Consider the following 27,081-nt stretch of genomic DNA (forward strand, 5'->3'; position numbering starts at 1 on the left):
TATTTACCTGATTTTACTTTTTGGTAAAATGAGTACTGTAAATTCCGGACTATAAGCCGCAACTTTTTTCCCAGGCTTTGAACCTTGCGGCTTAAACAATGACGCGGCTAATATATGGATTTTTCCCACTTTCAAGTTTTTTTTCTCCAAAAAACACATTCTGTGACGTGCTCAGTTTGTGGCGGCATGAAGCTTTCATTAGACCAATGAAATTGCCGAACGGGTTAAGGTCAAACAACTTTTTTTTTTACTGTTTAGATTAAATCGAGCGCTCTCAAACTTCCCATCATTCTGATTACGGTAGTCATTTTGTCACCCTCATCATGGCAAAGACACGGAGAAATGCATATGATGCAGCTTTCAAGTTGAAGGCGATTGATCTGGCTGTTGGAAAAGGAAATAGAGCTGCTGCACGGGAGCTTGGTCTTAAGGAGTCGATGATAAGACGTTGAAAACAGCAGCGTGAGGAATTGTCTCAGTGCAAAAAGACAACTAAAGCTTACTGCTAATTTTTTATTTTTTTGTTACAAGCTGTGTTTCGTTAAAGCCTATTTATTTTTGTTACAAGCCGTGTTTCGTTAAAGCCTATTTATTTTTGTTACAAGCCGTGTTTCGTTAAAGCCTGTGTAAAGTTAATTTATGTACCGGTAGGCACCTGCGGCTTATAGACATGTGCGGCTTATTTATGTTCAAAATAATATCTTTTTTTAAATTCAGTGGGTGCGGCTTATATTCAGGTGTGCTTAATAGTCCGGAAATTACGGTAAGTGATATTTTTGCACAGGTCTTCCTTGGAATTTGTTTAGGCCTTTCGTCTCTCATGTAACCTACCTGGTTGATGTTTTCCTCCTCGTCTTAGATGAAATGGTTTACTATCTCACAGTAGTGAGAGCCCAGTGAGAGAAGGTTTACTCTGAGGCAAGTGCTGCCTTCTGCATTATGAAGGAGAGACACATGAAGGTGATTACGTATTTATGTTACCTGATGTTTGAATGTACCTCATTCAATATGGATGACTTCAACAGCAAGCAGACAGGCAGAGCTCTTGGAGCGGGGGCCAGCAGAGCACCTTCCCCTAGCTGAGTGCTGCTGCTTCTACTGCGTAGACACACACACACACACACACACACAAACACACACACACACACACACACACACACCACCTCCATGGCTCTGGTCCACCTTCCTGTCCCCCCCTCCCCAACCCCCCTAGCCTCAGTCTCCTGCTGCAGTGATCCTCATCAGTGTGATGTTGGAACCTTTCCACCCACTGCAAGGCTTTGATTGTGGCTGGGTTCATATCATCACTTCCATTTTTGTCATGCATTTCTTGTATGAGTATGTGAAAGGATTTATGTGTGTGTGGGGTTCTTTTTCATGTGTGTGCATTTGTTTGTCTGAAAGTCTGTCTGTTCTCTTGCTTTTGAATGTTTATTAGTATTTGTGCTTGTTAGTGTGTGTGAGAGCCTGTGCCTTTTATGTGTGTGCGTCTCTATGCGTTTGAGTGTTTGTGCGTGTTTGTGCGTGTGTGTGTGTGTGTGTGTGTGTGTGTGTGTGTGTGTGTGTGTGTGTGTGTGTGTGTGTGTGTGTGTGTGTATCTACATATATGTGTATCTGTGGCAGAGCGGAGGGCAGTGCGGTGCTGGCACATAGCTGGAGAGGGTTTGGGCTTGCGACCAGACCGCACTACAGACACACAGACACAAAGACCACACTGCAGACACATCACAAGAGCAGGGAGTGCCACAGGGCCCCTCTGTGCCGTCATCAGCCTGCGGCAGGCAGAACACCACTCTGATCATGCTGCCAGCTGGGATTTTCTGCAGGCACTCAGAGAGCGGGGGGAGGGAGGGAGGGGGGAGGGGGGGCAGGGAATCTTGTAATGCTCAAGTCAGGTTTGAGAAGGTTCCAAGTATATATTTTTATGCGCGTGATTTCAGAATTTGTTCGGTAGCTAGATTTCCTTCCAACTGGCAACAGATTTTCATGCAAATACTCTAGAATCCGCTTTAAGAAAATATGCCAATTTTCCCACCAGTGGTGTGTTTTCACCAATTGCACTTTTTGTGGGTAAAAATCAGTGCGTGATGATATAGTGCACACAAAATTATATTTTGCGCTTACGTTTTCATGTTCTGAATAAAAATGTAAAGTTCAATATATTTCTATCTTACTTTCAACTCTACCGATATTTTTGTCACAAAAAACAGTTGCGTTAAATAGCAAATGTGCCTGCTCTGGTCTTGGCATGTGCGCTCTAGCCAACAGATTGCAGATACAGTGTGGGTAGGCTCTGCAGGTAGGCTAGTCTACATGATGAGATTATTATGGATGATTATTTGTCATATGGCAGTCCAGCATCAATCATCATGCCACTAGAATGATACCCTTGATATTTATTGGAAAGGCGAATCAAGATCACAGTGCACTTTCACCACCCTGTGAAATTCATCATAACTTATTTCATCTGTAGCCTAATAAACTGCTCGGTTTCCCGAGTCATAGTGGGAGGACCACACACCATATCATTGCTTGACTCCAAGTTCACTTCGATATGATGGTTATTATATCAATATTTGCGCATAAAGGCGTTTCCACCACCATTTCTCGCATAATTCATTTTACAGACACAAAAAGATCCCACAATGTAGAACAAACAAATTATCTGTCGGCATTTATAAAATTGTACTGAAACTTCCTATTTCCAAACAGCTGTCGTGACTTTTTTTTTATACGGTATGACTTTACTCTACGCATGCTGTATATAGATTTTTTCTACAGTATTATTGATTGTATGTTTGTTTATTCCATGTGTAACACTGTGTTGTTGCATGTGTCAAACTGCTTTGCTTTATCTTGGCCACGTCGCAGTTGCAAATGAGAACTTGTTCTCAACTAGCCTACCTGGTTAAATAAAGGTGAAATAAAATAAAACTTGCATAAAAACTGTGGATGGAAACATGTTTATTGTTCCAAAATGGGATTCTTAGGCAACAGGACAGTTAACCCCCACTGCCAGTAAAAACCAAGGCACGTTGCCTGCTAATTATCTATAGGCTATCTTTCAACTTGTATAATTTTACAACAGTTTGAAATGAGGTGCGTTCCTCCTCCTCAATAATTCACATAGAAGTAGCCCATTTCACTGTGGCGGACAACTTACATTTGAGGCATGCTATGCTGATGTAAGGCAAGGATTAGCTAGATGAGGCAGACAGACTTATCTTTTCGATGTGAGCCCAATGGCCCAAGCATTCCACCAGTGTTTCCCTAGGTCAAGTATGCAGACATTTGCACATTTCCAGTCAGAACAGAACCTGCCCAAACTGTTTCACCCTGGTGCATTTTCCAGATGGTGCTCATATTGCCTTTGTTGTTGTTTTCCTTACTAATAATTACTCTGTGTGTTCGTATCAAAGTAAGTGCCTTATTACTTTATCATAATGCAGTTTCTGTATACTGTGTTGTGTAATTTCTACTGTAGCACACCGTATTTATGTATGGAGCATAATGTATTCTGTGTGTATTCCTTTACAACCACGGACAAGCAAGGTACTGATTTCATAACCTTTATGGTGTTATACTCAATTGTGCTTATGTAGTTACATTTTTCTATTAGTTCTGTAAAACAATGCTGATGCTAATGGCGTCAAAGAAGTATTAGCAAAGATTTTTATAACTAACCCAAGATAGACCAGCACCTGTCATTTCCAATGGGAGCAAATGAATCATATAGGGCATAATAAGCAAGGAGATGGGCAGAAAAAGTAAGGAGGTGGGCAGAGCCAAGCATGAGCTAGTAAGATCCTATTGGCGCGTTCTAGCATTTATTTGCATATTTCCGTTAGGGAATGCCTACCCTGTGAAGTGCGCATGTGCAAAACTTCTGTTGTATCCTGAAGTTACCCAGGCTGGCCTTATCATAACCATTGAATTGGCCTGTATTTGGCCTGCATAGCTATGCCCTTCCCCCTTGTGGAGCTCTAAAGTTATTATGTTACTTGTAATAGTGTTTTATTGCTATATCCTGATATTGTATTGTAATTACTAATAATTCCTCTTTATTCTGTATTTCAGAAACTACACACACACAGTATTGAACATAACTTGCCAACATCATAACTGGAACTGAACATCTTTTGTGCTAAAGATTGAGGACACCTTTGTATGCTAGCAACATACTGTTTGAAGAGGGAGTAGGGAGGATGAGGGAATGGAGACGATGGTGAGAGAGTGGGGAGGTGGGTGAGATATTGTCAATACAATTGCATAATGGAACTATATTTGATTTGTATGTGAACTGTATGTCCAATTGCAAAAAAAGGGGCTTTGCACTCAAGACTGGGTCTCATCAGATCCAAGAGCAGGGCCAGGAGGGGTGAAATGGCTGGAGGCCTTCCAGCTACTGCAGACCTACTGTACTTCACCCAATGTTGGTCTGCCTACATCACCCAAAAAATAATCATTGTTCAAATTTACAAAAATCTCCAGAATTTCTGCATTTGTGAGCAGTCTCTTTTTGAAAGACATGTCTAATGCTACAGCTTAGCCCACTAGCTACATAGGCTACATAAACAACAACAATGATCAGAGTGTCAGTTGACGTGATTGGCTGCCGGTGTGGTGATACTGATGATATGTCTCCACAGATTGTTTGTTTACATAGCAGGTTAGGATAATTAACATGGCAAGTTAGGAACTAATGCAGAAGGTTAGGTGAATTAACATAGGAGGTTAAGAGAATGAGGTTTAGCTTAGGAAAAGAGTTAGGGGCAAGGCTTAGCTACAATGCTAGTTGTCAACAACTGTTGTCCCTGACACGACCACTAGATAGAGCTGTTGTAGGCCTAGCTACTCCATCTAGCCACAACAGTAGAAATGTAAACAAACCATCTGTGGCGAAAAATCATCAGCATCATAACAATGGCATGGGCCACTTGTATCAATAAATCACTATTAGAAAATGGTTTGTGTGGTAATCATTTCTTTATTTACGGTTTTATTCACGTTTTCAAGTACTGGTGACAAATCATGCATTCCAATTCTTGCATAGATTGTAATGGACACGTGTGTTAAATACTTTTTTGAAGGTTGTAAGCTATTTTCCAGCTATATGTGGATCCATGTTTGTTGACATCATTCAAAGCATTTTGGGTATCATGTAAATGTCTGTCAGACCAAAGATGTTATAGCAAAACGAGGTAAAGGGATTGTTCACTCATCTTTCTGGAAGTGAATGATGGGAAGTGAATGATGGTAGATGACATACCCCCTTCGCCTTCAACATGCATACTGCAAACAAACCCAACTCAACTTGTCACCTCTTCTTATCTTTGGTTGACAAAGAAAAACATTCTTGTCACTTGCTAGCTAGCTAGCTAGCTAACTGCAGCAAATTTAGTCACGTCAAACATTGAACCTGGAATAACAGTACACTAGCTGCATTTCAATTGGCATTTACTTGGATATGTCCATGATAATGACATTTGTTGCATGATTTCGACTGGCTCAGAAAAAGTTGTCTCTTCTCGTCTGGGCACTGTTCACTCTGATAATACAGAGATCGAAATTCAAAAGGTTGGACAGGCAGACAGCGAGGCTTATAACTGTCACGGTCGTCGTAAGGAGTGGACCAAAATGCAGCGGGTATATTTATCATCTTCTTCTTTATTAAAGAAAAAACACTTAAACAAACCAAACGACGAAAACAGTCCAGTAAGGTGCACAGACTATACCGAAAACAACCACCCACAAAACACAAGTGAAACAAACCCCAACTAAATATGGTCTATAATTAGAGGCAACAACAACCAGCTGCCTCTAATTGTAGGTCCTACCAAAACCCTAACATAGAAAAACTAGATAAACGCATAGAAATAGAAAATGTAGAACATAAACCAAAAAACCCGAACCACACAAAACAAACATCCCCTGCCACGCCCTGACCAAACTACAATAACAAATAACCCCTTTTACAGGTCAGGACGTGACAATAACCCCCAATGTACCAAACTAAATGCTAGGCTGGAAGCAAGGGGAAAATAATGTGCAAGTTGAGATAAATAAAAGAGATGATTCAGACAGCAACATGAACAATTTATTCTTATGGAGGCGCAGTGATAATTTTCAGATTAGCAGGCATACAGTAGGTGTGTCTGTAATGGCCATTACAGCACGGCATGGAACGCTGCTCGCCCAATCGTCATCTAGTATCCAAACAACCAATCTTACAATTAAGTGATAATGCCTGAGAAGCTGGTGTTTGGAAGATAAATTGACACGGGTGTTGGTAGGCCCGAGACGAAGTCAAGACAAACCATGCCAATATATCCTCCAAACACCGGCTTCGAGGGCATTATCACTTTTATACAACGGATTACCAACATATTCAAATAATAATTGACATATTTTCATTATTTGTATTCATTTATTCATACTATTTCATCCTTCCACAAGATATAGTCTAGACACAAATCTAGGGTTGCTACCCAACCCGGCTGGTCGTTCGTTCTAGACCCAGTCGTTCAGTCTTTTTGTTCTGTATCTATGGACGCGACCCAGTCATTCAGTCTTTTTGTTCTGTATCTATGGACGCGACTCAGTTGTTCTGAGTGTTCCATTGCCATACAAAAATGACCAAAAAAAAAGAAGTAAAATACTGGCTGGCAACGCTCTTATCCCTTGCTTGCTAGCTTGCCAAATACGGTCATGTCTAAAAGTGCAGCCAGAATAATAGCAAAGTAGCTGCATTTGCATTTGTTTAAGCTGTTTTCTAGAGACATTCATTTGGATGCATCCATAACAATAAGCTAATGAGGCACGATTTCGCCTGGCATAGAAAATGTGCTCACTCATCAGGACACTGTTGTTCAGAGGAGAGAGCCAATAATACAGCTAACACAATCACTTCAAACTGAAGCTGGAAAGACGGCAAACTAGCTGCACTTCGTTTCGTTTGATCTTTTTTCAATTGACATTTCTTTGTATATATCCATAAAAAAGATGCCTGCTGATTCATGACTTCGACTGGTTGAGAAACACTGCCTGCCTGTCTGTCTCATCCCGACACGTTCATTAATATGGGACAACTGGAGATCGAATTTGAATATCGAAACAATGCTTCAAATGTCGGAAAGACAGCATGATTTATACAACTCTCCGTTGTTGAAAACGAAATGTTAGTCTAAATGAAATGAGAGATAATGTCTAGATGCTTTTTATAGTGAAGAACAAGTTTTTGAATTGCTTGGCTGGGCTGATGAGACAGTCAGAACAGAGTAAATAGGCATTTTAATGTCATAGACTTAGCCGGTGGTAACTTGTGGAATAGACACCGGCTGGAATGCGGTTTATAAGCAATCAGCATTCAGGATTAAACCCACCCGTTGTATAATTACTATTAGCTGAGAGTTGGCTAAATATGACCGCTTGTGTTAGCTCACCCTTTACTCAGTTAGCGCTAAGACTAATGTAGCCTACATTTTCTGATTTGGATGACAAAAGTGTTATGCAATTGCTACTTCTGTGACTGTCTGAACATTGCATCCAGAAATCAATCAATCAATCAAATGTATTTAAGAAGCCCTTCTTACATCAGCTGATGTCACAAAGTGCTGTACAGAAACCCAGCCTAAAACCCAAAACAGCAAGTAATGCAGGTGTAGAAGCACGGTGGCTAGGAAAAGCTCCCTAGAAAGGCCAGAACCTAGGAAGAAATAAACTGTTCACATTGAGGATATAACCTTGTAAAGAGTGTGTTTGTGCAAACTGTTTCTGTGAAAAAAACGGTGGTTTGCTCAAACGCTGACTGTTGCGTCAATCGTAACTAGACGTTCCAATGAAGTGTTCTAATCACACCGGTTAGAGCGTATGCTGCAGGGACCACTGTAGAATGATCACACCCACGTGTTCATACAGGTCAAAGGGGTTTTAACTGTTTTCAGCTTTCAGTCCAGTCCACTTTGCAATCTTATAATCACATACATTCAGAGAGAATCATCATTTAATGAGATTACTGACAGTATACAAATACTTTTCATGAGATACAAAAATGTGTCCCAATTTAAGCCCACAGAAAACCAGGGCCTTCAGGCTGTCTAATCACATCTGGTATTTGCACATGTGAGATGTGCCCTGCGTCAGAGATACACAGCTACTTATTAACCTCATCCCTGCTGACTGCTTAGTTTCTGCTGTTCTGTTGGTAAATAAGCCCATGTGTGTGTTTAGCCAGAGAATTCTCCATTCAAACCCTGGGTTACCCTGCTCCTTACAGTAGCATTCCACCACACACACACGCACACACGCACACACACGCACACACACGCACACGCACACACAAGCACACGCACACATATACACGGTCGGTGTGTCCGCCATGCGTGCCGTCCCGTGCCCCCCCCCCCCACTCTGTTTTATCCATCTACTTCAAAGAGCGAGAGTGTGAGCCATTACAGTGGAGTGCCTTAGTGCCGTGTCAGAGGGAGGCTATCAGAGATCACACTGACAGGGCTCTTGGTAGTTGACGAAAGGGAACCCTCAAATGGATGACAAATCTCCCAGTGAGCGTTTGGACCTGTCCTGAGGAACCATGGAGTTCTCTCTAATTTCATTTGGACTAGTTAATTCTCTGATTCGAACAGGAACTACATCAGATAACTATGAAGACAGAGAGAGGACTGAAATTAATCCTTTTTCTGTTGAGTTGGCAGAGTTATTCTGAGTTTAATACAGATGCAGTCGTTCCAAAATGTATCTTTTTTTTTATCCCGTTCCCTGGGAGCAGATTGTAAGGATGATATTGGTTACTGCAGGTCACTGCACACTCAGACGCTTTTGATGAAGTGGAAGGAAATGGAAGAGACGGCCAGCCAGGAGACAGACAAGACAGCCAGCCTGTATGTGTGTGGGTTCATTGACAGAACATTTCTGCCAGCAAACGAAACGGTGCAGCTCAAAGTGAAATCGGTAGTACTGGTAGTATGCAGTTAGGGCATATGAAACGTAGAATGAAAGGCAGAATGCACAAGGTTCTCAAGGGGGTGAAAATGAACTAACGCAGATTCAGGATGAAAGCTCTGAGAACACAGGGCTAAATGAGAGCAGAGGTATAGAAAGACAAAAGGAAAGGGGGGAAAATGGGCATAGAGGGAGGGAGGGGGTTAGAGATGAAAGAAAATCCCAGAATGCATAGAGGTGGAAACGAACGCCGAAGGAGAGGAAAGTTTTAATTGGCTGCCGGGAGACAATCGCTGCGGGCAGAGACATTAGTATGCAAGACATCAGGAGAGAGGTAGAGTGTGTGAGAGAGAGAGCGAGAGGGAGAGAGAGAGGGGGGGAGAGAAATGTCTAGAGAGGTGGATGCATCAGAGAAACTGTTTCTCACACCATCCCTATTCATCGCTATAACTCACTGTCTCAAACATTCACTTCATCCCTGTCTTTCCCCCTTAAACACGTAAACCATGAAGAACAACCTCTGGCTGCTGATACAAATCATTTATTGCTATATTTATATCCCATCAGGCACTCTCTCAAATCACCTCTTGCTCAATGAAAGACTTCTGTTTACCCCTCTCTCTCCCTCTCACTCTCTCAGAGTACCCATGTTCGGGCATGCTGGGCATGGTATCAGGTCTGATCACAGATGCCCAGATCACAGCTTCATCCCACACTGACCGGAGCTGGGTTCCTGAGAATGCCCGCCTGCTGACCAGCCGCTCCGGGTGGACCCTGCTTCCCCAGCCCCAGCCCTTCACCTCAGAGTGGCTACAGGTTAGATCACCTACAGTAACAGACTTTTCTTATGTTTTTAATCGCTTTGTAATTGGAGAAAGGTTTGATGGTTACGAAATATTGGTTCATATACAGTAACATATCACAATACATTTGGGTTTTCAGTATATATTCTGCATTCACGTACAAAGAATTTGGCAAAAATTATGATGACATTGCAAATAAACAGCTTGGTAACGCTTTACTTAAGGCATGCAGGTATAATGCATTATGATTCTGTCATAATGCGTTATAAGTCTTGTCATGCATATCTATGAACTGCTTATAAGGCGTTTCATCTCCATTCATCTGCAGGTGGATCTGGGGGAGGAGAAGCTGGTGAGAGGACTCATCATCCAGGGAGGGAAACACAGAGAGAACAAGGTGTTCATGAAGAAGTTCAGACTGGGATACAGTAACAATGAATCTGATTGGAAGATGGTCCAGGACGCTAACGGCAACAAGCCAAAGGTGAGAGAAAGGACGGTTTTGATTGGTTGTTTGTTTGTTTGTTGTGTTTACCGTGTTGAGGAGTTGACAAAAAATAGGGTTTGGTTGACTAACTAATGGAAAATGATCTTAATATTTTGAACTGAAAACCATCCACAGACATACAGTGACATTGATACAGGTAATAATCCCTGTCCTGTGGCCGAATCATTTACGGAGTCCATTTGGGTAGTACTCTATGGCACATTTGTATAACCACCTGTAATGCTTCTCCTAGTCCTACGCTGCCTAGCGTCTTTCCTCTTAATATTCTACTGGTGTTGCTCAAGCATTTCAGTGGAATTATGCTCTCCTCAAGAGAGAGGAGAGGTGAGAAGAGGCAGGAGAGCTGAGAGAGCATGTGACACACAGAAACCACCCCAGATGTATCTGCCGGCCTCGATATGCTTTGTGCGTGTCACACACACACATACCTCTCCAGGAAGCACCGCTAGCTACAGCCTATCCCCAATTACAACCTCCTTCGACAGGATACAAATGTGTTCCAGATGGCCTGATGGTTGATTTATGAAGGAGTGAGAGGCTCGATATCCTCCTGTCCTACGTATCACTCCTTTCTCTTCCTCTCTCTTTCCGTCTCTCCCTTTTTCCCTAAGAACCTCCGAGCATCAAAGACGGAAAGACGTGTTCCTGTGTTAAAGGCCATTAATCCACTGCACTCCATCACTCTCCTCTCCTATACTGTCCTCTACGTCTACCTCTGTTATTCCCAAAGTGAATCCCCCTTTCAGAAGACAACTTCAGAGGCTGAGCAGAGAGAGACAGCGTCAAACCTCTCCTTTCCTCTATCGTACCTCTTCTCTACGTTATTACCAAAGAAAGGGCCCCTAGCCTCTCTCTTTCTCAGAGCCTGAGCAGAGACAGAGAGAGCCGAGTCTGTCTTTGACCACTGTGTCCTGCTGGGCGGCTGGTGCTAGTTGTAGCCACCGGGCTCTTGGTTGCAGTCCCACTGACAGCACTTTAGATGTCAGTCAGAGAAATCTGGTCAATGTTCCATTGTTTTCTCCCCCCTCTCAGCCTTGCTAAAGCCCTGCTCCTTTTCAGAAGGAAGGAATAAGCCTGCTTTCGTGTCTCTGATAGGAGAGATATCAGACAGAGCAATGACATTATCAGACAGTAATATTGCGCTCTCTCTCTCTTTGTATCTCTCTCTGAATGTCTCTGTCTCGCTCTATATCTCTCTTGCTTTGTATGTACAGTAGCTAAATGGTGCCAATAAAGGATTTCTAAAAACAACAATAAATCTCTCTACCTCGCTCTACCTCTGTCTCTCTCTCTCTCTGTCTCTCTCCACAGATTTTCGAGGGGAATCAGAACTACGATACACCAGAGCTGAGGACTGTGGAGCCCTTGCTGACACGCTACATCAGGGTCTACCCAGAGAGGTCCACCCCTGCTGGAATGGGCCTCCGACTCGAGCTCCTGGGCTGTGAGATTGAACGTAGGCCTCAAATGGAATCCCACATACACGCATTTTAATTGTCGACACACACAAACACAACACACAGACACATAGGCACACACATGGACACACACAGTCCATCTTCTATCATCTGTGTGATGACAGTTTTAGAGCTGAATGCATGGTGTTTGTCAAGGTGGTGTTTGAATGCATAGTGTTTGTCCTACTAGGCCCAAAAGGCAACATTATCTCCCTGAGAGGGACAGTTGTCTTGTCTCCATGCGTGCTGCATCAAAGCTATTCCTGAAGAAAGACCACTCATGCACATTGCACATGGGATGAAATGAAACCCCACCTGGCCTGAGGATTACTGCAAGCCCCTTCTAGTCCCTGTTCCATCCTTTCTCTGGGGCCTCTCTCCCACCCTACCCTCTCCCCCTCTGCCCCTCTCTCTCGCTTTCTACCTCTTTCTCTCTCTCCCCCTCTCTCTCCCTCCCCCTCCTTCTCTCTTTCTCTCACCTCCTTTTCTTTATCTCTCTTCCCTTTCTCTATCCCTCTCCTCTCTACACCCCCACCACCGAAAGCTAATTTAGACTAGAACCAGCTCAGCTATAAGAACATGCTCTGCCAGGCCTAAGTGGATTTACATATTGGATTTTAGGGAGGCTGTAGCGAGTGCAGCCCTGTGTAAGACATGGAGTCCCACTGAGGGCTTTAGAAGGATGATAATGCTTGTTTTCACTATTAATGCTACCACACACTCAAACACCAACACATATGCTTTCTCTCTCTCACACACACAAACACTCACACACATACACTGTGATGCGCGGGTTGACTCATAAACCTCAGTCCCCGCGGTTATATCCGCGGGGCGGACGGGTTTAGGGTCATCAAATATTGTGTGGCTGAAGGGCGGGCGGGTTGAATAAAGAGAAAACAATACCTTAAAAAAATCCATGTGGAATTTATTTAGGCTTCATTGAGGTTATTCTTTCATTATTTTAGGCTCTTGTCACGCCCTGATTTGTTTCACCTGTCCTTGTGATTGTCTCCACCCCCCTCCAGGTGTCGCCCATCTTCCCCATTATCCCCTGTGTATTTATACCTGTGTTCTCTGTTCGTCTGTTGCCAGTTCATCTTGTTTGTCAAGATTACCAGCGTTTGTCCTGTCAGCTCCTGTCTTTTCTCGCCCTCCTGGTTTTTTACCCTTGCCTGTCCTGACCCAGAACCCTCCCGCCTGTCCACTCTGCCTGCCCCTGACTCTGAGCCTGCCTGCCATCCTGTACCTTTGCTTCAGTTGCTGTAATATATCATTGTTACCTCGACGCGGTCTGCATCTGGGTTTTACCTTATCCTGATAGTACAAACTGGCCATGACTGACCCAGCAGACCTGGGCCAGCTGCGTGACTCCATCTCCTCCCAAGGAGCAACCATCGGGAGGCACGGGGAACTGCTTTGTGGCCTTATGGAGGGGGTCCAAACATTGGCTGAAAGCCATGACCGAACATTGGACGGTTTGCTGAAGCAATTCCGTGGGTTGTCTGGGAGGCAGCCTACCATGCTGGTAACTCCACAGCCCCTCAGTAACCCAGTTGCTAGCAACGCCGTGTCATCGGCCACTCCACCTTCTCGGGAGCCCCGTTTACAACCCCCCCCCGGAACACTTCCAGTTGAACACCTGTCGGGTGTTTCTAGCTCAGCTTGTCCTCATTTCCGAGCTTCAGCCCTCTTTCCCCTCGGGTTTCAGGGAACCACAGCGAGGCTATTCAGTTCCTGTTCATCAGGTCCCCTCTGATTCCTGTGGTATTGGGATTCTCCTGGCTCCAGGGACACAATCCCCTCATTAACTGGTCTACTGGTGCCATCATGGGCTGGAGCCAGTTCTGCCACACCCATTGCCTGAAGTCAGCACAACCTGCCCTGGGAAGTCTTCCTGGGGGCTCAGAAATTGCCCCGGACCTCTCCGCCATTCCTGTGGAGTACCAGGACCTCCGGGTTGGTGTTCAGCAAGGCCCGGGCCACTTCGCTTCCGCTGCGACGACCCTATGACTGCTGGATTGACCTTCTCCCTAGCATCACACCGCCCCGGGGACGTCTGTACTCTCTGTCGGGACCGGAGACCAAGGCTATGGATACCTACATTGGGGACTCCCTAGCTGCTGGATTTATCTGTCCCTCTTCCTCTCCCGCTGGCGTAGGCTTCTTCTTCGTGGAGAAAAAGGACAAGACCCTGCTCCTGTGCATTGACTACCGGGGACTCAACGACATTATGCTTAAGAACTGTTACCCACTACCACTCATCTCCTCGGCTTCCGAGCCGCTCCAGGGGGCCACTGTGTTTTCCAAGCTGGATCTACGGACCGCCTACCACCTGGTGTGGATCCAAGAGGGGGATGAGTGGAAGACCGCCTTCAACGCGGCCAGTGAGCACTACGAGTATCTGATCATGCCCTTTGGTCTCACCAGCGCCCCTGCCATGTTCCAGGCTCTGGTGAATGATGTTCTCCGCGACATGTTGAACCGGTTCGTCTTTGTCTACATTGATGACATCCTCATCTTCTCCCGCTCTCCTCAAGAACACGTGTTCTACATCTGGCAGGTCCTTCAAAGCCTTCTGGAGAATCCGCTGTTTGTGAAGGTGGAGAAGTGCAAGTTTCATCATTCCACCATCCCCTTTCTGGGTTACATCATCTCTGCTTGGAGTGTCCAGATCGATCCCAGGAAGGTGAGAGTAGTGATGGATTGGCCTTAGCCTACGTCCAGGGTGAAGCTGCAACATTTCCTGGGGTTTGCCAAATTTCTTGGCCGCTTTATGAGGGGTTACAGCACACTGGCTTCCCCAGCACTCACCTCGCCCAAGGTTCTGTTCACGTGGTCCCCAGCTGCTGACCGGGCATTCCGGGACCTCATACATCGCTTCACCACAGCTCCCATCCTGGTTCATCCGGACCCATCTCGTCAGTTTATGGTGGAAGCCGAAGCTTCGGACATCAGAGTGGGGGCTGTCCTGTCCCAGCTTTCTGCCCTTCACCTCAAGCTACATCCCTGTGCCTTCTTCTCCCATTGCCTCAACACCACAGAAAGGATCTACGATGTGGGGAATCAGGAGCTTCTTGCGGTGAAGATGGCGTTGGAGGAATGGAGGCACTGGCTGGAGGGTGCGGAACCTCCGTTCATCGTGAGGACTGACCACAAGAACCTGCAGTATCTCCGTACCGCCAAGCGCCTCGACTCCAGGCAAGCCAGATGGGCCCTGCTGTTCACACGGTTCATCTTCTCTCTCTCATACCAGCTGGGATCCAAGAATGTCAAGCCGGATGCACTGTCCCACCGCTATAACCCCACGACTACTACCCCGGAACCATCCTTCCCAGGTTTCCTGCCACCCGGGCGCTGGTTGGACCCTGGCCTTTGTGCGACAGTGCTTTTGGTGGCCTACCATGGTCCTGGACGTGTCCTCGTTCATTGCCGCTTGAACAGTTTGTACACAGAACATGACGCTTTGGCAAGCTCTGGCTGATCTCCTCCAATCTCTGCCTGTCCCTCCCTGTCCCTGGTCTCACATCTCCCGGGTCTTTGTCACGGGTCTTCCCCCATCTGATGGCAACACCGTCATCCTGACCATGGTGGATCAGTTCTCCAAAGCCGCCCACTTCATTCCTCTTCCCAAACTACCCTCTGACAAAGAGACGGCCCAGCTCATGGTGCAGCACATCTTCCGATCCATGGACTGCCCGTGGACATGGTCTCTGACCGGGGTCCTCAGTTCTCGTCACAGTTCTGGAAAGCGTTCTGCACCTTCATTGGGTCGTTGGCCAGCCTGTCCTCCAGGTTCCACCCCCAGTCCAACAGCCAATCGGAGCGAGCCAACCCTACCACCTGGAGCCAGCAACTTGTATGGGTCGAATATGCCCGCAACACCCTTCCCTGGTCTGCCACGGGCCTTCAAGTGTTCCCTGGGGTATCAGCCCCCACACTTCCCTGAACAGGAAGAGGAGGTCGGCATACCTTCTGACCAGATGTTTGTCCACCGCTGTCGTCTTACCTGGAGGAGAGCCCGGTCGGCCCTCCTCAAGACCACCTCCAGGTGTCGATGACAAGCGGATTGGCATCGGACCCCGGCTCCCCGGTTTCGTCTCGGGCAGAAGATATTGCTCTCCATCCGGTATCTGCCCCTCCGGGTGGAGTCACGCAAACTGTCCCCCTGGTTTATCGGCCCTTTCCCCATCTCCAAGGTATGGCTCTCCACCCGGGATCTGCCCCTCTGCTGTTCGTCTTCTGTTGCCCCGTACCCTTCGTATACACCCCACCTTTCATGTGTCCCATATCAAGATCGTGTCTCACAGTCCCTTGTCTTCCATTTCCAGGCCCACCCCTCCTCCCTGTGTCGTCAATGGCCATTCAGCGTACACGGTGAGACGCCTCCTGAGGGTTCGACCACAGGGCAGGGGTTTGCAGTACCTGGTTGACTGGGAGGGTTATGGCCTGGAGGAGAGGTGCTGGGTCCCCGCTAGAGACATCCTGGACCCAGCCCTCATCGCCGACTTCCACCGCCAGCACCCCGGTCAACCAGGTATGCGCCCAGGTAGGCGCCCCTAAAGGGGGGGTGGGGGTCTACTGTCACTCCTGTCTTTTCCCAGCCTCTCATTTTCTCGCCCTCCTGGTTTTTGACCCTTGCCTGTCCTGACCCAGAACCCACCCGCCTGTCCACTCTGCCTGCCCCTGACCCTGACTGCCGTCCTGTACCTTTGCCCCATCTGGATTTCCGAACTCTGCCTGACCTGAGCCTGCCTGCCGTCCTGTACCTTTGCCTCTGTTGCTGTAATCAACATGGTTACTTCGACACGGTCTGCATCTGGGTCTTACCTTATCCTGATATATCTGGTATTAGAAAAAGTTACCGTAAATCCAAGGAGGCAAAAAGGATATTGTCGAAGTTTAATTCAATACGAAAGAAGCTGCGAAAGAAGAGTTAAAAATAAATAGATGAGAAGGCCAGAAAAGTAATGTTTGGAAAAGATTTGGTGAAGTGGTAAAGACGATAATAGTTATGTTATGTTATGTGTGATGATTGAGAGGAGTTTTACAAATTTGACAGTTGCAAGACAGGACTATGGCATGTCGAGGGAACTGTAGCCTAATGTTTAGATGGGTTAAATGGAAACTGAAATCTGGACACTGACTGTGGTTCTATAACCTCTCACACAGCCTTAATTAATATTAACTCCTGCCGAATTAAGCATTTCTTCAGTAAAATGATAAGCAAAATTTGGACGTTGGAACAGAAATATGATTTATTTATTTCTGCATCTTGAGAGAATGCAATGCTCAGTTAGATACCATCTGTAGAGGTCTTGTCTTCATCATAAAAGCATCATAAAAGCTGATAGTGTTTCAACCACATAAAATATGCATTGAAGCCGAACTGAAATCTTGTTTTTTACCCTTACAACTGGTCAAACTGATGTCATTTGGACATTTTGCACAGAAAATCTTTTTTTTTCGTTATTGTATTTTCTCCCCAGTCCCTAAACATCTTGGCTCTGTGACAGATGACAGAGAACTTTAACGATGTCAACTAGATTGAAGTATTACTTATATCAATCTATTACATTATTCTATTTAGCAAGGGTTTATTTAGTCTTCTAGGGCAACATATGATGACAGAAGAGAAGCTGCATGTATGTAATTATAGACAAGTTGACCAACAAATAGCCTACCAAAATGTCGGAAATTATAAGCAGAAACATATCTAAATCAGGCAAAATAAAATCTTGCACCCCTATCAAAAAATTGTTCTGCCGTCTTTGAATAGCCTATAGCGCATTTTCTATATTTGCAGGTTATTGTTGGGTGCAGGCCTCAGATTTTCACTTTCTCTCATATAGTTGGGGAGTTGCGAACGTGTTATTATCTGACCTGTGCACCACTAGCACACACACACACACACACACACACACACACACACACACACAGACAGGTACTAATACCAGCTAGGAAACAATGAGTGGTGGTATGTAAGCTAAAAACCCAGTTAGTATAGCCAAATCCATATTTTTTTTCTGGAAGTCTCCAACTAGAACACTGACCCTGTCAATGACCTCTTCACCCTGAGTCTGACAGAGGTTGATCTCACTCATATTTCATCTAGCAGAGGGCGAGGGAAATTCTAGATTACACATGCACCATTTCCTCTCCCTCTCTCTCCTTCGGCCTCTCTGCCTCTCGCTCTCTCTCACTTTCGCTCCCTCCCTCCAGGGGAAGCCCTCTCATTACTCCGTCAGGGTAAACACATCCAGGCTGTGTGTTAGCAGAGCGTGGAACAGAGCTGGGGCCGTGCCCACATCCAACAAGGCCAGCGGGCCCTAATGATAGGCCAGGGTGGGACCCAGTCTTCAGCCCAATCCCAGGCCCTATGCATCTCATATCCAGTCTAAACCCAAACCTAAACTGTGTCCCAAATGGCACCCTATTCCCTACAAAGTTCACTGCTTTTGATGAGAGGCCTATTGGCCCTGGTCAAAAGTATTGCAAGACATAGGGAATAGGGTACCATTTGGGGGACACACCTAAAGCCTAAGCATCCACCATGCACCATCCAAAATATATATTTATACCTCCCTCTGCATCCTTATAAAAGGAGGGCTGCTAATAGCTCAGAGATTGAATCCCAGTTTCGTGACACTGGCACGGCCTGCCTTGTATATGTTTGTATATGTGTGTGTATGTGCGTGTGGTACCGCAAACCATACAAAGGAGCAGCTGAATGCAAGTTTAACATGTGTCCTCTCTCACTCTCTTGCCCTCTCTCTCCCTCTGCTCCGCAGCTCCCACTCCCCTCCCTACCACACTGGCATCCACCACTCCGTCAGATGAGTGTGATGATGACCAGGCCAGCTGCCACAGTGGAACAGGTGATGACTACGATGTGACAGGTGCTAACATCACTCTCATGAGACTGCTATCTCCCCTACCCCTACTCTCGCTATATAATAACCCGGCACACACACACAGACAGACAGACAGACAGACAGACAGACAGACAGACAGACAGACAGACAGACAGACAGACAGACAGACAGACAGACAGACAGACAGACAGACAGACAGACAGACAGACAGACAGACAGACAGACAGACAGACAGACAGACAGACAGGACAGACAGACAGACAGACAGACAGACAGACAGACAGACAGACAGACAGACAGACAGACAGACAGACAGACAGACAGACAGACAGACAGACAGACAGACAGACAGGACAGACAGACAGACAGACAGACAGACAGACAGACAGACAGACAGACAGACAGACAGACAGACAGACAGACAGACAGGACAGACAGACAGACAGACAGACAGACAGACAGACAGACAGACAGACAGACAGACAGACAGACAGACAGACAGACAGACAGACAGACAGACAGACAGACAGACAGACAGACAGACAGACAGACAGACAGACAGACAGACAGACAGACAGACAGACAGACAGACAAGACAGACGACAGACAGACAGACAGACAGACAGACAGACAGACAGACAGACAGACAGACAGACAGACAGACAGACAGACAGACAGACAGACAGACAGACAGACAGACAGACAGACAGACTTGTTCTCTTTCTAGCCTGACCTCTTTCCCCACTAACCTAATTATAACCTGCCTTACTCCCCCTGCCTTCAACCTTGCTATACCTTGCTGTTCCTTATGGATACCTCCCAAATGGCACCCTGTTCCCTTCATAGTGCATTTAATTTGGCCAGGGCCCCTAGGGCTGTGGTCAGAAGTATGTCAACATATAGGGACTAGGGTGCCATTTGGGACTCAGGCATAGAGTTATCTTTATGGCTATTCCTCCCTCCCATTTTAAAGCAGTAGTCTCCAGCCATCAGTGATGTGCATGGCACTCTCAGTCACTCTGGTTCTCCCTCCTGGCCCTATATGTAGTGAAAGAGGGAGTGTGGAAGTGTTTGGTATTAGTTAGAGAGATAGGAGAGAGGGCATCTGTTTGAACCAGAATAAAGGAGGAGGATGCTAATGTGTTTGACCCTTATCCTTCTGTCAGCAAGGCTCCTTTTTAACTATAGCCTTAACACAGACGAGTGTCAGCAAAAGAGGGAAGCTAGCTAGACTAACTGAGCTACATTGTGTTCTCAGCTAGAGGAAGCTAGAACTAACTGTGCTACACTGTTATGCGTTACCACTAGGCTAACTGTACTTTGTAACTCAATTTGTTGAGCATGGCGCTTGTAACATCAGGGTAGTGGGTTTGCTTCCCGGAACCACCTATATGTAGAATGTATGAACGCATGACTGTAAGTCGCTTTGGATAAAAGCATCTTCTAAATGGCATATATATATATATATATATATCATTGTTATGTGTTACGGCTAGACTAACTGTCCTGCCACTGTGTTGTTGTTCTGACAGGTGGAACCACAGTGCCAGAGGGCAAGACAGAGGTGGATACCATCCCAGGTTAGGATCCATTGTATTATCAATGTACTGTATACAAGACTCTTGTGACTGTATGTGTTTGAGGGGCTTTGAATGCATGCGTGAGCATGTGAGGTTAATTCGTGTGTGGGTAGATATTGTTTTTTCCAGTTGACTATTTAAGAAAAATGTGTTCTCTAGTGTTCCTCAGAACTGTTGGGCTGCTCATTTTACGTGGAGCTTGTCAGTATCCCTGCTTCAGTCCTCCCTAGAATGGAAAAAACAAAAAGCCCTCTTAATTGGGAATGGAAAGATTTGTCTCTGTGCCTGAAATGTGGTTCCACATGAGAATTCCATACTTTGTGTTTAATGGGTAAATATATTCTGGTGCCTGCAGAAACTAGTTAAAACCCAGAGATTATTAAATGGAATATTGGCTCACATGTTTTATCCTTTGGTGAGCTGGGGCCTTAGTGCCCAACGCACACAGACACACAGGGTTTCTGAGGCATTGCTGACATCCTAAACATATCTCTGTTGTGCTTCTTTGGAAGTCTCTTTCTTTATCCAATTTGATAATAAAACGAGGCTCCCCATCGCCCTGCTCTCACAAACGTGTGTGTGTGTGTGTGTGTGTGTGTGTGTGTGTGTGTGTGTGTGTGTGTGTGTGTGTGTGTGTGTCCATAGAGGGATTGTGTGTTAGGAATGCAAGTCCTTTCTATTAGCCATATCTGCCTTTAGAGTCCAACAGGGCTCTGCTCTGCTCATTATAAAGACCTCACGCTGGGCTAACACTAGTTGAGTCAATGTTGTTTCCACATCATCTCAATGGAATTACGTTGAACCAACCTAGAATAGACATTGAATTGACGCCTGTGCCCAATGGGCTCTCTCTCAGCAGTCTGCTGTAAAGGAAAACACACACACAAACTCTCTCTCTGTCTCTCTCCTCTCGCCTGCTATGTATCCCTTTACTGTCATTGTACAATTTTTTTATGAACCCATGTCACGTTCACAGGCCCTTTATTTAAAATAGATGATTAACTGGATTTATTCAATCTCCCTCCTTGCAAAGTCTGCATGGAGTCTCTTCACTCCTATCACCACCACCCTATTCTGTCAAGAATGTATCATCCTCTTATTCTCTCTCCCTTTCTCATAGTTTTTTGTATCTACCCTTTCCTCTGAAATTTGAGTTTCACAGTTCTCTGCTTCCCTCTAGTGGTTTACTTAAATAATCCACCTCCACAAGACTCACTGTATCTAGTCTAGTGGCCCCTCAGGTCAACACAAATACTCTTTGAATATATCTCTCAGTACCATATTAAAACAATGGTCTATTTCAACCAGTCTGTGTTCTTACCCTGACCCCTGTCACACCACAGAATAACTATTTTTTTTATTGTCTAGGACAAGGCTTTATCTGTGTCCAACTGCCCCTATGTATATGTATCTCTATGAGACACAACTGACCTGTGATCTGTCCCCCTGTCTGCAGCGTTCCTGTGGTTTGCGTGTGACTTTGGCTGGGCCAACGACCCCTCGTTCTGCGGCTGGACCTCAGAGGACAGCGACTTCAAATGGCAGATACAGTCCAGCGGCACGCCCACGCTCAACACCGGACCCAACATGGACCACACAGGTACAGACACAACAACAACAACAGAAGCTAATGATAACAGTATACGTCATTTATGTCCCCACCACTACTTTAGATGTCATCACCTACCCCTTTTCTCATTAGCTATTCCAACTTTATAATTTCCCTCTTCAGGCGGATCCGGTAACTTCATCTACACCCTAGCGATGGGCTCCCAGGAAACGGAGGTTGCTAGGCTGGTCAGTCCGGTGGTGACAGTCGGTCAGTCTGACCTGTGCGTGTCGTTCTGGTACCACATGTTCGGCTCTCACATTGGCACGTTGCACATCAAACAGAGGAAGGAGACGGTCGATGGCATGGCTGACATACTACTGTGGACCATCAGCGGTCACCAGGGCAACCGCTGGAGAGAGGGACGCGTGCTGGTACCGCACTCCAGTAAACCCTATCAGGTATGGTATGGAGAGAGTCTCCATAAACTGAACTATAAGCTTGGACAGATCAATGTAGCATCATATACATTAAAACTATGTTTGATGTGTATAAATACAATATGTTAGAATTGCAGAGCCTGTTTTGTCTGTTTGATTAGTGCTACTTGGTGATTGGCGCAGTGATAAAGTTAGAATTGTGAAAATAGTTGCTGAGAGGTTACTCAAGGGTTGTTAAATACAGGTTAAAAAAAATATACAATTTGTTCTCTCTCTCCCAGGTGGTGATTGAAGGGTTTGTGGAGAGGAAGAGCTGGGGTGACATTGCTATGGATGATATCAAGATCCTGGACAATCTGAACATGGCTGACTGCAAGGGTGACTGTTACTTCGCTACATTGATCTTTTGAGCTGGATTTGAACCAGTGACCTAAGGACACCAGTGTGTACAGGCCTGACCTTTAGCGGCAGTTTCCCAGACACAGATTAAGCGACGTTCTGGACAAAAAAATCTAACTCAATGGAGATTCTGTGTCTGGGAAACTGTCCCTCTATGTCATGTTCAATGTAAAGGGTGATGATGATTTTTCTACTATTGTGCTGGAGGGAAGTGCTTTTGTAACTGACTCGTCCTATCATTTTCAACAGATCCTGATGTTCCTACAGAGCCCATGCTGCCTGAAGACCGATTTAATGAAATTAGTATGTCACCATATTACATATTAATACAAAATGTCTATGGGGTTGAGTGTTGTAAAACAGAGTTACATACTTATGATGACATGTATTAGCAATACAGTAGATTTCACGAATACGTCTGCTCACCCTCTACCTCTCTCTTTACTCTGTAACACAAAGCTTAGGGATTCAGTGTTGGAAAAATAATAACAAGCATTGTCCAAACATATGTAACAGCTATCTACAAAGCTGTAGATTTCCCTGAATACTGGGATGGTTGAAAATGAGATGAGGGTCTACTCACCCTCTTCTTCTTCTCTCCTGTAGTTGTGGATATCACAGACTTCCCTGACATGATGGAGGACAATGAGATCCTCAACGGTGTCAGTGGCGGGGCAGGCAACATGCTGCAGACATTGGACCCCATCCTCATCACCATCATCTCTATGAGTGCCCTGGGGGTCTTCCTGGGGGCAATCTGTGGAGTGGTCCTCTACTGTGCCTGCTCACATGGCCACATGTCAGACAGGAACTTATCCGCTCTGGAGAACTATAACTTTGAGCTTGTGGACGGAGTCAAGCTAAAGAAAGACAAACTCAACTCACATAACTCATACACAGAGGCGTGAGCGGGAAGGGGGAAGTGAGATGTGTGTGTGGGGAGTGTAGCATGCCGTGAGTGTGCACAAGACTGTAGGCATAGCCAAGACTCAATGTGTGGCTGGGGCTAAAGGAACTGCTGGAGGCCTCTCATTGGAGGAAGCCCAGGTTCAGGAACCAATGGGAGGTTGTGATTGAGCCATTGCTTTTCTCAGGAGCTGCAGTAATGGGAACCTACCAGTAGGAGACACTGTGTACAAAATGAAATACAGGAGGAAAAAATATGTACAGATGATTAGATTATTATTTAAATTGTTCTATTTGATTTTCATTCATTTTTACAATCGGATGCTGGTGTTGAGACCAATTTAATAATCACAATGTTTAAAGTATTTATCATATTCTGTGAGGAAGAAACATTTTTGTTATTATAATTATTTTAAATCAAAGTCATTTTTGTGTTGAAGAAGAAGTATCAAAACCTAAATTAACCATAACTGACAATATTGTTGGTCATACTGCACCATGGGGGAGTAGCAGCAGGGTGTCCCCCCCCCCTGCCCCCCTGACCTCTGCCCCTGTCTACAGGTGTGGGTCAGAGGTTAAAGGTAAAGGTTGCACCCCTTGGCAGTAGATGGTTCTGACAGTGCCTTTAATACATATTTGTTGGCTTCCTTGTTGATTTTGGAGTTTTGACATCTCTTACGTTCTGACAACGTTGTGGCATCTGAAGCAGGGACTTTAAATTAGCTAATAATCAAGTCTGCAAAACAGGATCCAATCCCTCCATGGCGCTTTTCTCTCTCTGTCCCAGACCCACATATAATTGTATATACGTTTTAATATATTTTAATTATTTTAAAGAAAAAAATTGAAAAAAAGCTGCAGTATCCCTTTTTCCAATGGGTTGTGTGTTGTAAATACATTCATCTGCCTGCTGTTGTGAAGAGTGAAGTGTTTTGGTTGTATTGTTTCATTTCGAGCAGGCTCTGTGTGCTGTGTAAAGATAGGTCAGTGCACATTCAAAGAAGACATGTTCTTGTTCTACATTTTCTAGATGCAATCCACTTCATGGCACCACGGGGAGGACGAAGAAGTTACTATAAACAGAAAAGGAAAAAATAAAAACAGTTGTATTCATGTTACTAACTTCTATACACTAATTAACATATGGCAGCCACACATCCCATATCCTTCTGTGGTCACAGGGTCTATCATAACTCATATCAACTGCAGCAGTGGAAGAAGATATGTATAATGTCTGCCAGCATACCAAAAAAACAACTATTGCTATAGCTACATGGAGTTGACCAGTGGCTAGTTATTTCTAGCTACATACATCTGTGGATTGTCATACAAAAAAGTGTTAACTTTTACGACCATGCACTTCGTTATCCAACACCTTAATCCTCACTAGTGAGATATACTGAGGGGAGGAGGATACATTATACTGGGGTATATCAATGGTGCTATCGCATTCACACTGCAGGCTAGATGCTCATAATCATAACTATAACACAGTTTGTATTGTATTGTCACATACTTTACCCTACTACGGCCTAGTCGTGCCGTAAGGTTTATGTGTAACGTGTAGCAGCCATACGCTGTGATGTCAGGGCTGATTTCATAAGGAAGGGACGCTGGTACAGAGCTAAGGGGTTGAGTGATGTCATCAAGCATGGCGAATCAGGCCACTTGCCCTGTTGTCATTACCAAAGGATGATTGGATACCTTTTCTACTGGGGGAGGGGTTTGTTATCAACACACTACTACTACTGGACTGCAGCATTTCAACCACAACCACCCCTTTTCAACAAATGTTCACAGTAAATGGACTGGACTCCTGGCAAAGTCACGAGGGGACGGTGGGTTGACTGTTGAAATTATAATGTTCGATGGTTCATATTTTTTCAGCTGAAGTTGCATCAATGTGAACTCTGAAATCTCGAGTCTTGGATTTCAGACTCACTTTACCAATCAATCTAGCTATAAATCCTCCTAGAGTGTTTGGGATGGAGAAGTAAGGGGATCTGTAGTAAGGACTTAGTAAGAGGCTCACAGTATCAGGTCTGAGGAGGACTTGACCATTGGAAATGTCCAGTGGATTTTCTACACCACTACCATCAGAGAGACATAATGATGTTGAACAAGAGGACATCTGCTACATCTGTGTGCTATGTCATGTGCTGTGGTGAACACATTCTCAGCTTGGGTTCTGTTCATTTCAGGTTTGATTTCCTACTTTGCAATGCTTACTGTTTTATGCATTTTGCTTCGAGGACAGTAGCCTCAATCTGGTAACTAGAGAAAATGGATACTGTAGCGTGGAAACTAAAAATAAACAATGTTGCACTGATAAATATATTCAATAAGGTTGTCATTTGTAAACAAAAACAAAAACAGAAAAAACTGTGTTCATTTTCTTTCTTATTTTTATAGTTTCAGATTATGTGATATAATTCTGAAATGTACAAATTATTGAGAAGTTTTCATTATTGAAAAAGGTACACAAATTTCCTATAGTAATGTATCCATTTACCTGAATTATTATTGCTTCGTTTTGTACTGTCATTAACATTTTGTGCAACTTCTTTTTACAAAAAAATGTGTATTTTCAATACTGCTTCTACTATATAATTAATTCTGTAATTTGCTGTTGTAGGAAAAGATGAATAAACAGCAAGGCCTTAAAAAAACTGAACAGAACGCTTGTGTTGGTATTGTAGGGTTGAGGTTTAAATTACTGTTATTTGAGTTGAACATGCTGGTGGTTTGGGTGTGGGCTACTGTGATGGTGTGTCGATAAGAACACAGGAGGAGGAGGTACAGTTCAAAGGGCTATCACCCGGTTTATTTGGAAGGAATGGAAGGGGTGATTTATTTTACAAGGTTCTAGATGGTTGCTCTACAAACAAGGGAAAGAACATACACTGTAGTCATAAACTAATAGAATACAAATAAACCCAAATGTATACTACGTTATTTACAGTTCCTTGCAAAAGTATTCATCCCCCTTGGCTTTTTCCTATTTTGTTGCATTACAACCTGTAATTAAATTGATTTTTATTTGGAGGTCATGTAATGGACATTACACAAAATAGTCTAAATTGGTGAAGTGAAATTTTTAAAAAAACACCACCAAGCAAGTGGTTCAATGAATACCAAAGAGCTCTCCAAACAGGTCAGGGACAAAGTTGTGGAGAAGTACAGATCAGGGTTGGGTTATAAAAAAATATCCGAAACTTTGAACATCCCACGGAGCACCATTAAATCCATTATTAAAATATGGAAAGAATATGGCATCACAACAAACCTTCCAAAACTCACGGACCAGGCAAGGAGGGCATTAATCAGAGAGGCAATAAAGAGACCAAAGATAACCCTGAAGGAGCTGCAAAGCTCCACAGCGGAGATTGGAGTATCTTTCCATAGGACCCCTTTTAGCCGTACACTCCACAGAGCTGGGCTTTACGGAAGAGTGGCAAGAAAAAAGCCATTGCTTAAAGAAAAAAATAAGCAAACACGTTTGGCATATGGGAGACACCCCAAACATATGGAAGAAGGTACTCTGGTTAGATGAGACTAAAATGTAGCTTTTTGGACATTAAAGAAAGCGCTATGTCTGGTGCAAAC

At 44.7% G+C, this 27,081-nt stretch overlaps 1 protein-coding gene across 9 annotated transcripts in view; it reads left to right on the forward strand.

Moving 5' to 3' along the window:
- LOC115195887 (neuropilin-1a) overlaps positions 1-26,149 on the forward strand; it is a 121,930-nt gene extending 95,781 nt beyond the window's left edge. For 6 of the 9 annotated variants that reach the window (XM_029756221.1, XM_029756224.1, XM_029756220.1 and 3 more), the window contains 10 exons: positions 9,599-9,774; positions 10,090-10,245; positions 11,581-11,725; positions 18,518-18,625; positions 20,134-20,181; positions 21,638-21,781; positions 21,914-22,191; positions 22,452-22,548; positions 22,819-22,872; positions 23,176-26,149. In XM_029756221.1, the coding sequence (XP_029612081.1) occupies positions 9,599-9,774; positions 10,090-10,245; positions 11,581-11,725; positions 18,518-18,625; positions 20,134-20,181; positions 21,638-21,781; positions 21,914-22,191; positions 22,452-22,548; positions 22,819-22,872; positions 23,176-23,477 (1,508 nt within the window). In that variant the 3' untranslated portion in view covers positions 23,478-26,149. The remainder of the gene's footprint in view (positions 1-9,598; positions 9,775-10,089; positions 10,246-11,580; positions 11,726-18,517; positions 18,626-20,133; positions 20,182-21,637; positions 21,782-21,913; positions 22,192-22,451; positions 22,549-22,818; positions 22,873-23,175) is intronic. The other 3 variants (XM_029756225.1, XM_029756226.1, XM_029756227.1) reach the window with 3 other exon arrangements.
- Positions 26,150-27,081: the final 932 nt, after the last annotated feature.

Source organism: Salmo trutta, chromosome 6 (genome assembly GCF_901001165.1).
Source record: "Salmo trutta chromosome 6, fSalTru1.1, whole genome shotgun sequence".
Taxonomy (NCBI): Eukaryota; Metazoa; Chordata; class Actinopteri; order Salmoniformes; family Salmonidae; genus Salmo; species Salmo trutta.